The sequence below is a fragment of the Somniosus microcephalus genome, chromosome 6 (genome assembly GCF_052327205.1).
Source record: "Somniosus microcephalus isolate GS21.2 chromosome 6, FLI_Smic_1.0, whole genome shotgun sequence".
NCBI lineage: Eukaryota > Metazoa > Chordata > Chondrichthyes > Squaliformes > Somniosidae > Somniosus > Somniosus microcephalus.
In genome coordinates, this window is record NC_140992.1 from 13,088,111 (window position 1) to 13,100,061 (window position 11,951).

An 11,951-nucleotide genomic window follows, 5' to 3' on the forward strand; every position below is an offset into this window, starting at 1 on the left:
GCCATTCGGCCCCTCGAACCTACTCCACCATTCAATGCGATCATGACTGATCATCCACGTTCAGTACCCAGTCCCTGCTTTCTCCCCATACCCCTTGATCCCTTTAGCCTTAAGAAATATATCCAACTCCTTCTTGAATATATTTAATGTATTGGCCTCTGCTGCCTTCTGTGGTAGAGAATTCCACAGGTTCACCACTCTCTGGGTGAAGAAATTCCTCCTCATTTCTGTCCTAAAAGGCCTACCCCTTATCCTTAGACTGTGACCCCTGCTTCTGGACTCCCCGACCATCGGGAACATCCTCCCAGCATCTAGTCTGTCCAGTCCTGACAGAATTTTATAAGTTTCAATGAGCTCCCCTCTCATTCATCTAAACTCCAGCGAGTACAAGCCCAATCATCCCAATCTCTCCTCATACATCATTCATGCCATCCCAGGTATCAGCCTGGTGAATCTTCACTGAACTCCTTCCATGGCAAGAATATCCTTCTTCAGATAAGGCGATCAAAACTGCACACAATATGCAAGATGTGGTCTCACCAAGGCCCTGTACAACTGCAGCAAGACAGCCTTTTTCCTGTACTCAAACCCTCTCGCTACGAATGCCAACATACCATTTGCCTTCTTAACCGCCTGCTGCACCTGCATGCTTACCTTCAGCGACTGGTGCACAAGGACACCCAGGTCTCGTTGCACTTCCCCTTCTCCCAATCTATCGCCATTCAGATAATAATCTGCCTTCCTGGTTTTGCCAACAAAGTGGATAACCTCACATTTATCCACGTTATATTGCATCTGCCATGCTTCTGCCCAATCACCCAACCTGTCAAAATCATCCTGTAGTTTCTCGGCATCATCCTCAGAGCACACACGCCCACCCAGCTTTGTGTCGTCTGCAAATTTGGAGATATTACATCTAGTTCCCTTGCCTAGATCATTAATATATTTTGTGAATAGCTGGGGTCCAAGGACCGATCCCTGTGGCACCCCACTAGTCACTGCCTGCCACTTGGAAAAAGACCCGTTTATTCCAACTCTTTGCTTTCTATCTGCCAACCAGTTCTCTATCCAAGTCAATACCTTGCCCGCAATCCCATGTGCCTCAATGTTACACGCTATTCTCTTATGTGGGACCTTATCGATAGCCTTCTGAAAGTCCAAATACACCACATCCACTGGTTCTCCCTTATCTATTTTAACAGTTACACCCTCAAAAAATTCCAGTAGATTAGTCAAGCACGATTTACCTTTTGTAAATCCATGTTGACTTTGTCTGATCCTGTCGCTTTTTTCCAACTGCTCTGCTATTACATCCTTTATAATGAACTCTAGCATTTTCCCCACTACCGATGTAATTCCCCATTTTCTCGCCGCACCTTTTTTGAATAGTGGGGTAACATTAGCTATCCTCCAATCCATGTTCCAGATTCCATTGATTGTTGGAAGATGATCAGCAATGCATCTACTATTTCTAGGGCCACTTCCTTAAGTACCCTAGGATGTAGATTATCAGGCCCTGGGGATTTATCGGCCCTCAATCCCATCAATTTCCCCAACACTATTTCCCTACAAATACTGATTTCTTTCAGTTCCTCCCTTTCATCAGACCCTATGTCCCCGACATCTCTGGGAGGTTATTTGTCTCCTCCTTTGTGAAGACAGAACCAAAATATGTATTTAATTGGCTGACATTTCTTTGTTCCCCATTATTAATTCCCTTGATTCTGACTGCAAGGGACCTACGCTTGACTTCACCAATCTTTTTCTCTTCATATGTCTATAAAAGCTTTTACAGTCAGTTTTTATGTTCCCTGAAAGTTTACTCTCATATTCTATTTTCCCTTTCTTAATTAATCCCTTTGTCTTCCTTTGTTGAATCCTAAACTGCTCCCAATCCGCTGGATTACTGATTTTTCTGGCCAATTTATATGTCCTCTCCTTGGATTTTATGCTATCCCTAATGTCCCTCGTTAGCCACGGCTGAGTCACCTTTTTTGTTTTATTTTTTGCCAAACTGAGGAGTTCGAAAAAAGTGATTAATAGGAGCAAAGACAAGGTATCAGATTAGATTGAAATAACAACAGAAAATGCTGGAAATGCTCAGCAGGCCAGGCCGCATCCGTGGAGAGAGAAACAGAGTTAACGTTTCAGGTCTGGGACCCTTCATCAGACCTGAAACGTTAACTCTGTATCTCTCTCCACGGATGCTGCCTGGCCTGCTGAGTATTTCCAGCATTTTCTGTTGTTATTTCAGATTTCCAGCATCCGCAGTATTTTGCTATCATATCAGATTAGATTAGCGGCTAAAATAAAAGTGAAACAACAGTATCTAATACATATATAAACATAAAAGAATGGGGCTGATTAGGGACCACAAATGAGGTCGTTTTGTGGAAGCAGAGGGCAAGGCTTTTCAAAAAATTTGTTTTATGGGATGTGGGCGTCGCTGGCAAGGCCAGCATTTATTGCCCATCACTAATTGCCCTTGAGAAGGTGGTGGTGAGCCACATTCTTGAACTGCTGCAGTCCTTGTGGTGAAGGTACTGCGACAGTGCTGGTAGGGAGGGAGTTCCAGGATTTTGAATCAGCGACGATGAAGAATTGGCAATATACCTCTAAGTCAGGATGGTGTGTGACTTGGAGGGGAACTTGGAGGTGGTGGAGTTCCCATGCGCCTGCTGCCCTTGTCTTTCTAGCTTGAAGAGGTTGTGGGTTTGGGAGATGCTAACGAAGAGGCCTTGGCGAGTTGCTGCAGTGCATCTTGTAGATGGTACACACTGCAGCCATGGTACGCCAGTGGTGGAGGGAGTGAATGTTTAAGGTTGTGGATTGGGTGTCAATCAAGTGGCCTGCTTTTCCTGGATGGTGTCAAGCTTCTTGAGTGTAGTTGGAGCTGCACTCATCCAGGCAAGTGGAGAGTATTCCCATCACACTCCTTACTTTTGCCTTGTAAATGGTGGAAAAGCGTTCGGGAGTCAGAATACCTAGCCTCTGCCCTGCTCTTGTTGGCACAGTATTTATGTGGCTGGTCCAGTTAAGTTTCTAGTCAATGGTGACACCCAGGATGTTGATGGTGGGGGATTCGGCGATGGTAATGCCGTTGAATATCAAGTGGAGGTGGTTAGCCTCTTGTTTGTTGGTTAAATTCATTGCCTGGAACTTCTGTGGCGCGAATGTTACCTGCCACTTCTCAGCCCAAGCCTGAAGGTCATTCAGGTTTTGTTACATGCAGGCTTGGACTGCTTCATTATTTGAGGAGTTGTGAATGGTGCTGGACACTGTGCAGTCATCAGTGAACATCCCCATTTCTGACCTTATGTTGGAGGGAAGGTCATTGATGAAGCAGCTGAAGATGTATATCGCTGATCCATTCATCTTCGCTGTGTCTACATGCTGGAACTCGCTACCTAACAGCACTGTGGAGTACCTTCACCACATGGGCAAGCTGAAAATTTCCCTCACCACTCAGAAACGTTCGCATCCATGCAGAAGATTTAGAATGCCAGTGGAGGCATTGGGGGTAAATTTCGACTTCCACGTGGATGTAAAGCTGACGGTTTGGGACAGGCCTGCCTACACTAGGCTGGATATGCCTTTCCATTGAAGTCAATGGAAATGTTAGTCGGGCGGAATGCATAACCGGAGTAACGATCCTGTTCCACCAGTTTTACGTATGCCAAGTTGAAAGTTACCCCATCGCCTGATATTACCATTACAACAATGAAAGTAGGTAAATCTATTAATGTATCCACTGGTGACAGTGTCATTAAAATGTGTTCCCGTTGCCTTGTGCTTTTTTTGCCCTGGGCTGAGTCAAGTCATAACTTGTTTCCTTTTGGGATTTTTCCTTAATTTGTTTGAACTCTGAACATTTCCATCAATTTCTAATGGACAATAGCAGTTATAAATGGCACTTGCAGTATCTAAAGTGAATATGCAATACATTAGAATCACTGCTGTTACTTTAGCTTTTAATAATGGATCACGGTTTTCTATGCTGTTTATTATTAGCTGGATTTGTTCCTGTGCGGTTGACGGACGGGCCAACTTGCACACGCTGGGCGATGGATGAATTGGACGGGATGTCTAAGGATGGAGACATCGTTCTCGGCGGAGTCTTCAGTGTTCATTCCAATGTTGAACTTCGGGATCTTCCGTTTAATACCCAACCAACAGCGGTCAAATGCACAATGTAAGTGATAGACTGAACCTCGATAATTAGATATTTGTTGCAGCTTCATTCATTTGTGCTGATATAATCAAATACTTAGACTGTGTGCTGGTTCTGGACCAAACGTACGACCAAGAGCCGGATCCAATAATTGATCATCAATTATTCTTGCGCGAGAGAAAATCCTTCCATACTGTTTTCAAAGGGAAATTTTGTACAATCCCTAACATTCCTTTCATTGTTTAATCTAACCGTGCTCTGTCTTGGTATAGCGAATGCAGAACTTTCGAATACCTCTTTTCATTTATTAAATTAAACCAGGAATGCCAATGTCGTATTTCAAATAGAAGAAACATGAAACAGTCTCTATATTTGTTTTAGCAAACTCCAAAATAATTTCCGCATCTTTCATTTAACACCTTTGAAGACGTGTTTGGAAAGCAAATACCAAAATAATGGTTGAAATCCTGTTGTATAATCGTGAAATGAAAAGATAACCTATTCGTTCTAATCTTTACTAACAAATGATAAACCAAATTGATGTTACATTGCATTAGTTTGAATTGCAAGGTGACATTCAAGATTAACGATTAATAATGCAATTCAGTGTTCGATATGTAATCTCATCCACAAACACCTGCGCGTCTCAACTAAGAAGTTATAACTCTAGTTCAGAATATAGAGATTTCAATACCACAGCTGCGAAAACCAAATCAATTTCCGCTAGATATCTATGATTTCTAACCCAGCAATGTGTCTTCCACAGATTTTGGTTCCGAGCTTTTCGCTTTGTAGTGGCGATGATTTTTACTATCAACGAGATAAACAAGGACCCAAATCTACTTCCCAACGTTACACTGGGCTATCGGATTTATGATGCGTGTACCATGCCGCCGCTCTCTCTCAAAGCCGCCTTTGAATTCATGAACAGACCGGAAGGATCATTTTCAGATTTAAACTGCAAAAGTCCCTCCACGGTATCCGCGATTGTTGGTGACTCTGGATCGTCACAGTCTATGGCGATAGCGAGTTTAATCGGTTCTTTCAGGATTCCCATGGTGAGTTACTGAATTGATATATCATAACTCGAGCAATGTAACAGAAGAAATAAAGGAATTTCAGCTGACAATTAATTCCACATCATGGTAATACTCCAAGAGAAATCTTTAATTATTTTTTTAATAAACTCTTTGATGCAAACTAAATGATACCTAATTTAAGAATAGTCGGTAAACCGAATGCATTTTTTATCTGTAACATAACCGTTCACTTTAATGATGGGTAATGAACCTGTCACAGTTTGTTAGGTTATGCAATTTATTTTGCTCTTTAGTTATAGTCTTCTTAAAATTGCAGTTTACCTTGATGCAATTATTAGAGAGGAAAATATAAATTGTTACATTTAATGATGAATTAAACAAATGGCTGTATAATGTAAAAAAGGAAAATACTGCGGATGCTGTAAGTCAGAAATAAAAACAGAAAATGCTGGACATACTCAGCAGATCAGGCAGCATCTGTGGATAGAGAAACAGAGTTAACATTTCAAGTCGATGACCTTTCGTCAGAACTGGAAAAATTCAGAAATTTAATAGATTTTAAGCAAGTGCAGGGGCTGGAGAGATTAAATGACCAAAGGGATGATGATGCAGGCAAACTGAGATGATAATGGAGTGATTCCTTTTGCCTTGCACCATCATCCATTTCATCTTTTAATCTCTCCTGCCTTCCACCCTATCACCGACCTTCCCTTTTGTCCTCTCCTCCCCTCCCCCGTTTCCCTGCCACAGTACTTGCTTAAAATTGTTACATCTCTAACTTTTTCCAGTTCTGACGAAAGGTGTCGACGTGAAACTCTGTTTCTCTCTCTACATATGCTGCCTGACCGGCTGAGTATTTCCAGCTTTCTCTTTATATTCTTGGCGAGACTATGTTATCAGCTGTTTTGATAAACTCATAATGGAAAGTATAAACGTCGTTTTATCTACATAGTTTATTATTTGCCATATCTGCTCTAAACTTTATTGAGCTTGATTTTGGAAAAAATCGAATGAGATATATACATTGTTCAGACTTGGTAGCACTTTTAGTGGTGATTCCACGGCCCTTTATTCCCAAAAGTTGGCTGTGGAAGCGACCGGAGAATCGCTGGTCCACGGCGTCTGATTTCCGGACTGACGTTCCTTGACGGGAGCATTTGCTACCAGTAGCATTCAGCCAGCGGAATCAGCCCTGATGACGGAAAATTAAAATAGTTAAGAAAATAAAGTAATTGAATGCTGAAAAAAGCTGGAAATGGGTAAAGCGCGATTTAACATTAATTGTTTCTCAACCGTTGCAAATTGCCAGTGAAACTTGATTTTCTCATCTTTTCAATTTTACTATTCCACAGGTCAGCTACTTTTCCACCTGTGCGTGTTTGAGCAACAGAATTCAATACCCGTCATTTTTCAGAACAATACCGAGCGACTACTTTCAGGCGAGGGCTTTAGCCCAGCTTGTGAACCATTTTGGATGGAAATGGATCGGGACAATTAAAAGCGACGGTGACTATGGCAACTTTGGAATGCAAGCGTTCACAGAAGCGGTAGAGGAACTGGGTGTTTGCATTGCTTTCTCTGAGACTTTTCATAAAACATACTCGGAGGAGAAAGCACTTCAAACTTTGGCGACTATAAAGGCATCTTCTACTAAAGTTGTCATGGCCTTTCTCGCGCAATCGGATATGAATATTTTAGTGAAAGAAATCGTTCGACAGAACCTCACTGGCATTCAATGGATTGCAAGCGAGGCCTGGGCAGCTACGACACTGCTCACGGCTGAAGAAAGTAACCGATTCCTTGCTGGTACAATTGGGATTGCAATTCGTAAAGTAGATATACCAGGGCTGAAAGATTTTTTAATGCAGATCCACCCTTCTCAATATCCGGGAAACATTTTAATGAAAGAGTTTTGGGAGACAACCTTTGGTTGCACCCTAAGAAAATCGGAAAACAGAACAGATGAAGGGAACATTTATTCACAGTTTAATGAGTGTACGGGAAGAGAGAATCTGCAGTCAGTGCGCAATGCGTTTAATGATGTTACACAGTACAGGGTTACTTACAATGTATATAAAGCAACTTATGCTATAGCCCATGCAATTCACAATATGATTTCATGTGAAAATGGGAAGGGACCATTTTTCAATAACAGTTGTGCAAATATTTCAAGTTTCCAACCATGGCAGGTAAGAGCATATTTTATTTAAAAACTATTGAGAACTTAAGGATAATAACCATTCACATTAATATTTGATAGATTTCTCGCTCATTTTGGAGGCTTCTATCGGAGTTAAGGCCTATATTGAATTAATAATAACATGTTTTATGCTCATTTTATCACCTTTTCTCTTTTGGCAGCTGCTACATTACATGAAAATGGTAAATTTCGTTACCAAGATTGGCGAAACGGTGCATTTTGACAAAAATGGGGATCCGGTCGCAACATATGACATTGTAAATTGGCAACCAAATGCATTTGGTGGTGTCGATGTTGTGAATGTTGGGTATTATGATGGAGCTGGTCCATCAGGAAAAGAATTTGTGATCAACGAAGAGGGAATTATCTGGAGTGGAGGCCAAGTTAAGGTAAAGCTTTTATGTGTAGGGCAGTTCAGCAATGTTTGCTTCGTTTTGAACAATGAGGAGTTGCCGATGAATCTCGCCTTAAGCAAACTTGCTTCTTTATCGAATAAGTGTGTAATTAATACAAAGGAAGAATGTGACAAAATATAGGAAGACATGGCTAAATTTGCTGGACGGGCATTTAATAGGGAAATTCATTTCAATATTGATCAATGTGAGATGATACGTTTTGTTATTAAGAATAAGGAGGCACATACTGCTTGGATAATAGTACGAATTGGGTAGAGAACAAAGAGATTTAGGGGTACACATACACAAATCACTAAAAGTAGTGACGCAGGTTACTAATCCCTTAAAAAGGAAAGCAAGCACAGGGCTTCATTTATAGAGAGATAGAATTGAAAAGCAGGAAAGTCATGTTCAACTTGTATAGAACCCTGGTTAATGTATACTTGCCATATGGTTCACCCTTCTGGTCTCCATACTGTAAAAAGGAGATTGAGACGTTGGACAAGCTGACAAAAAGATTCCCAAGTATGATAGAACTGAGCGGCTGTAACTATCAGGAAATACTGAATAGTTTGTGGTTCTTTTCTCTGGACAAAACAAGGCTGAGGAGTGACCTGGTATAGATCATTAAGATAATGGAGGGTTTGATAGGATAGACATGGAGAAAACGTTTCTGCTTGTAGGGAGACCAAAACTTGAGGCCATAAATATAAGAAAGTCACTGATAAATCCAATTGGGATTTCAGGAGAATATCCTTTACCAAAAGAGTCATGGGAATGTGGAACTCGCTGCCACCAAGAGTAGTTGAGGAAACTATCATAGATTCATTTAAGAGGAGGCTAGATAAGCACATGAGGGTGAACGGAATAGACGGAAAAGATGATAGGATTAGACAGAGGGGTGGGAGGAGGTATGTATGGAGCACAAATGCAGGTCGATGCTCTGTTGGGCCGACTGGCCTCTTTCTGTGCTGTAGACTCGATGCAACTTGATATAAACCAGAAGACCATAGTTTTATTTTCGTATGTAACACACAAGTTTATTGACTGGTACCCCTGAGTTCTATTCAGATAACTATTTTCTAACAGGGACCATTGGTAAGTTTCCATTAATTCCTAGCAAGGAGCACCTAACGGATTGTATTTAATTGACAAATGCACCAGAGGAATTATTTTTATGCATTGAATTATTATGAGGAAATTGCTGCTTGAGTGACTGGTGGAAGCAGATTCAGTAGTAACATTCAAAAGCAATTCGATATAAGCTCAAGTCGGAAAAAAATGCACGGCTATGGAGAAAGAGCAGCTTTGTATGTCTTGTGTTTTGGGAAAAACCATTGTTGTGGTGATAGCATTTAATGCAACCCTTCCCAATAATACCATGATGAAGTGGTTTGGACCAACACAACAATGCTTAACTGTTTTTCTTCTTACACTTTTACAATGTTTAATATGTATTGTATGGCTAATTACATCGCCATCTTATCCTCTGAAAAACAGTGATTATTTTAAGGATATAATCATTTTTGAATGCGACATAGAGTCAACAATAACCTTTTACTCCGTCAAAAGCCTACGTAATTTATTGTAGATTAATTAATATATCTTGTTGGAAACTGTCAGCAAAATCAATTATATTAAAATATGTTTTGCACAGTTATCATTATCTGAGATCCCTTGTTTCTATTCCTCGATTTTAAAATTCTCATCCCTCCATGGCCTGGTCCATCTCCCTAACTCTGTAACTTCCTCCAGGCCTAAAACCCTCCGAGATATCTGCACTTCTATAATTCTGGCCTCTTGCCCATCCCCGATTTTAATCGCTCCACCATTGGCGGCCGTTGCCTTCAAATGCCGACGCCCCAAACTCTGGAGTTCACTCCCTAGAACTCTCCACCTCTCGACCTATCTTTCCTCCAAGACGCTCCTTAAAACATATTTTCACGAAGCATTTGCTCATCTGCCCATATATCTCCTTATGTGTTTCAGTGTCGAATTCTTTTTTGATAATACCCCTGTGAAGCACATTGTGACGTTTTTACTGTATTAACGGGGCTATATAAATGCACGGTTTTGTTGTTGTTGTTTTCCTACCCAGGTTCCAAAAGCAGTCTGCTCTGAAAGTTGTCTACATGGAACACGAAAAGCCGCAAGGAAAGGACGGCCGATTTGTTGTTTTGATTGTATACAATGTCCTTACGGTGAAATTAGTAACTCCACTGGTAAGAATAAGCAATTACATAAAATGTTTCGTGCATATTTTTCTTCAGATTTACTTTTTCTAATAATTTAAACTTACTTCTTCTTAGATTCAATAGATTGCATTAAATGTCCGAAGGAATATCGATCCAATGAAAAACAAGACCGATGCGTACTAAAGGAAATTGAATTTCTTTCCTTTGGAGAAATTATGGGAATCATTCTAATGGCATTGGCATTGCTTGGAGCCTGCTTAACGACAAGTGTACTTGTTTTATTCTATGTTTATAGAGATACTCCCATTGTTAAAGCTAACAATTCGGAATTAAGCTTCATTCTTCTTTTTGCATTAATCCTGTGTTTTGTGTGCTCAATAACGTTCATTGGAGAACCCTCAATCTGGTCGTGCACATTACGTCACACATCATTTGGTATTATTTTTGTTCTTTGTATTTCTTGTGTTTTGGGAAAAACCATTGTTGTGGTGATAGCATTTAATGCAACCCTTCCCAATAATACCATGATGAAGTGGTTTGGACCAACACAACAACGCTTAACTGTTTTCCTTCTTACACTTTTACAATGTTTAATATGTATTGTATGGCTAATTACATCGCCACCTTATCCTTTGAAAAACAGTGATTATTTTAAGGATATAATCGTTTTTGAATGCGACATAGGGTCAACAATAGCCTTTTATGTGTACTTGGTTACATTGGATTTCTGTCTTGTGTGTGCTTTGTGGTTGCGTTTCTAGCTCGACACCTTCCAGATAACTTCAATGAAGCCAAGCATATAACATTTAGCATGCTTATCTTTTGTGCAGTTTGGATAACTTTCATTCCAGCTTATATAAGCTCTCCTGGAAAGTATACTGTGGCTGTAGAAATATTCGCAATTTTGGCCTCCAGTTTTGCCCTGCTTATCTGTATTTTCGCTCCTAAAAGTTACATTATCTTGCTGAAGAAAGAAAAAAATACAAAGAAACATATCATGGGCAAAGTTGTTTCGAAGAATATCTGAACAGTCTTCTAATTGTAAAAGCCAGTGTTAATAACTCTTCCATTGGAACATAAAATACACTTTCAAATAATTAAGTCCATTTGTGATGTCTATAACTGCATTATGGAATAGTTGTCGCAAAGAAAGCACTTGAGAGGCTGATTAAATTGCACTATTTAATAACATTGTTAGTTAAACTGTAGGCTTCATTTTGTATTTAATGAAGAAATTGGGAAGGAAAAACATATAACTTGGTGCCTTTCATGTCCCTACGGCATCGCTATGTGCTTCACAGTGAAAGAATTGCTCGTCATAGGATTTTTCAGAAAAGAAGGAGGCCGTTTGAGCCATTTTGCCCGTAGAGGCTCTTTGAAAGAGTTACCCAATTAGGCTCACTGCCCTGTTCTTTCCCATAGAATTGCAAACCTCCACCCCCCCCCCCACTACACGCCACCTTCATGTATGTATCAAATTCACTTTAGAAGGTTACTATTGAAATTGCATCCACCAACCTTTCAGACAGTGCTTTGCAGATCATAACAACTTCCTGTGTAAATAATTTTGTCCTAATTTCCCCATTGGTTCTTTTGCCAATTACCTTAAATTTGTCCTCAGGTAACCGACCCACATTACTGGAAACAATTTCTGATTATTTATTCTAGCAAAACCCCTCCTGTTTTTGCAGAAATCTATTAAATCTCCCCCTTACTTTTTCTACTGTAAATAAAACAATCTCATGATCACTAGTCTCTTACATAACTGAAGGCACTCATCCTTGGTACCATTCTGGTAAATCTCCTCTGCACCCTCTCCAGGGCCTTGCCATCATTCCTAAAGTAAGGTGGCCATACTTGGACACAATACTCCAGCTGAGGCCAAGCAGTGATTAATAAAGGTTGTGTATAACCTCCTCACTTTGAAGTGTAGCTCCTAGGGGCAGATTT

The 11,951-nt window shown here is 40.4% G+C and overlaps 1 protein-coding gene across 1 annotated transcript; it reads left to right on the top strand.

Moving 5' to 3' along the window:
* Positions 1-4,064: 4,064 nt before the first annotated feature.
* Positions 4,065-11,028, top strand: LOC147115477 (extracellular calcium-sensing receptor-like). Its single transcript, XM_085989592.1, is given in 7 exon segments — positions 4,065-4,192; positions 4,938-5,229; positions 6,564-7,400; positions 7,573-7,800; positions 9,905-10,028; positions 10,116-10,700; positions 10,703-11,028. Coding segments are annotated over 7 exon segments (2,520 nt in total).
* The last annotated feature ends 923 nt before the right edge of the window (positions 11,029-11,951 follow it).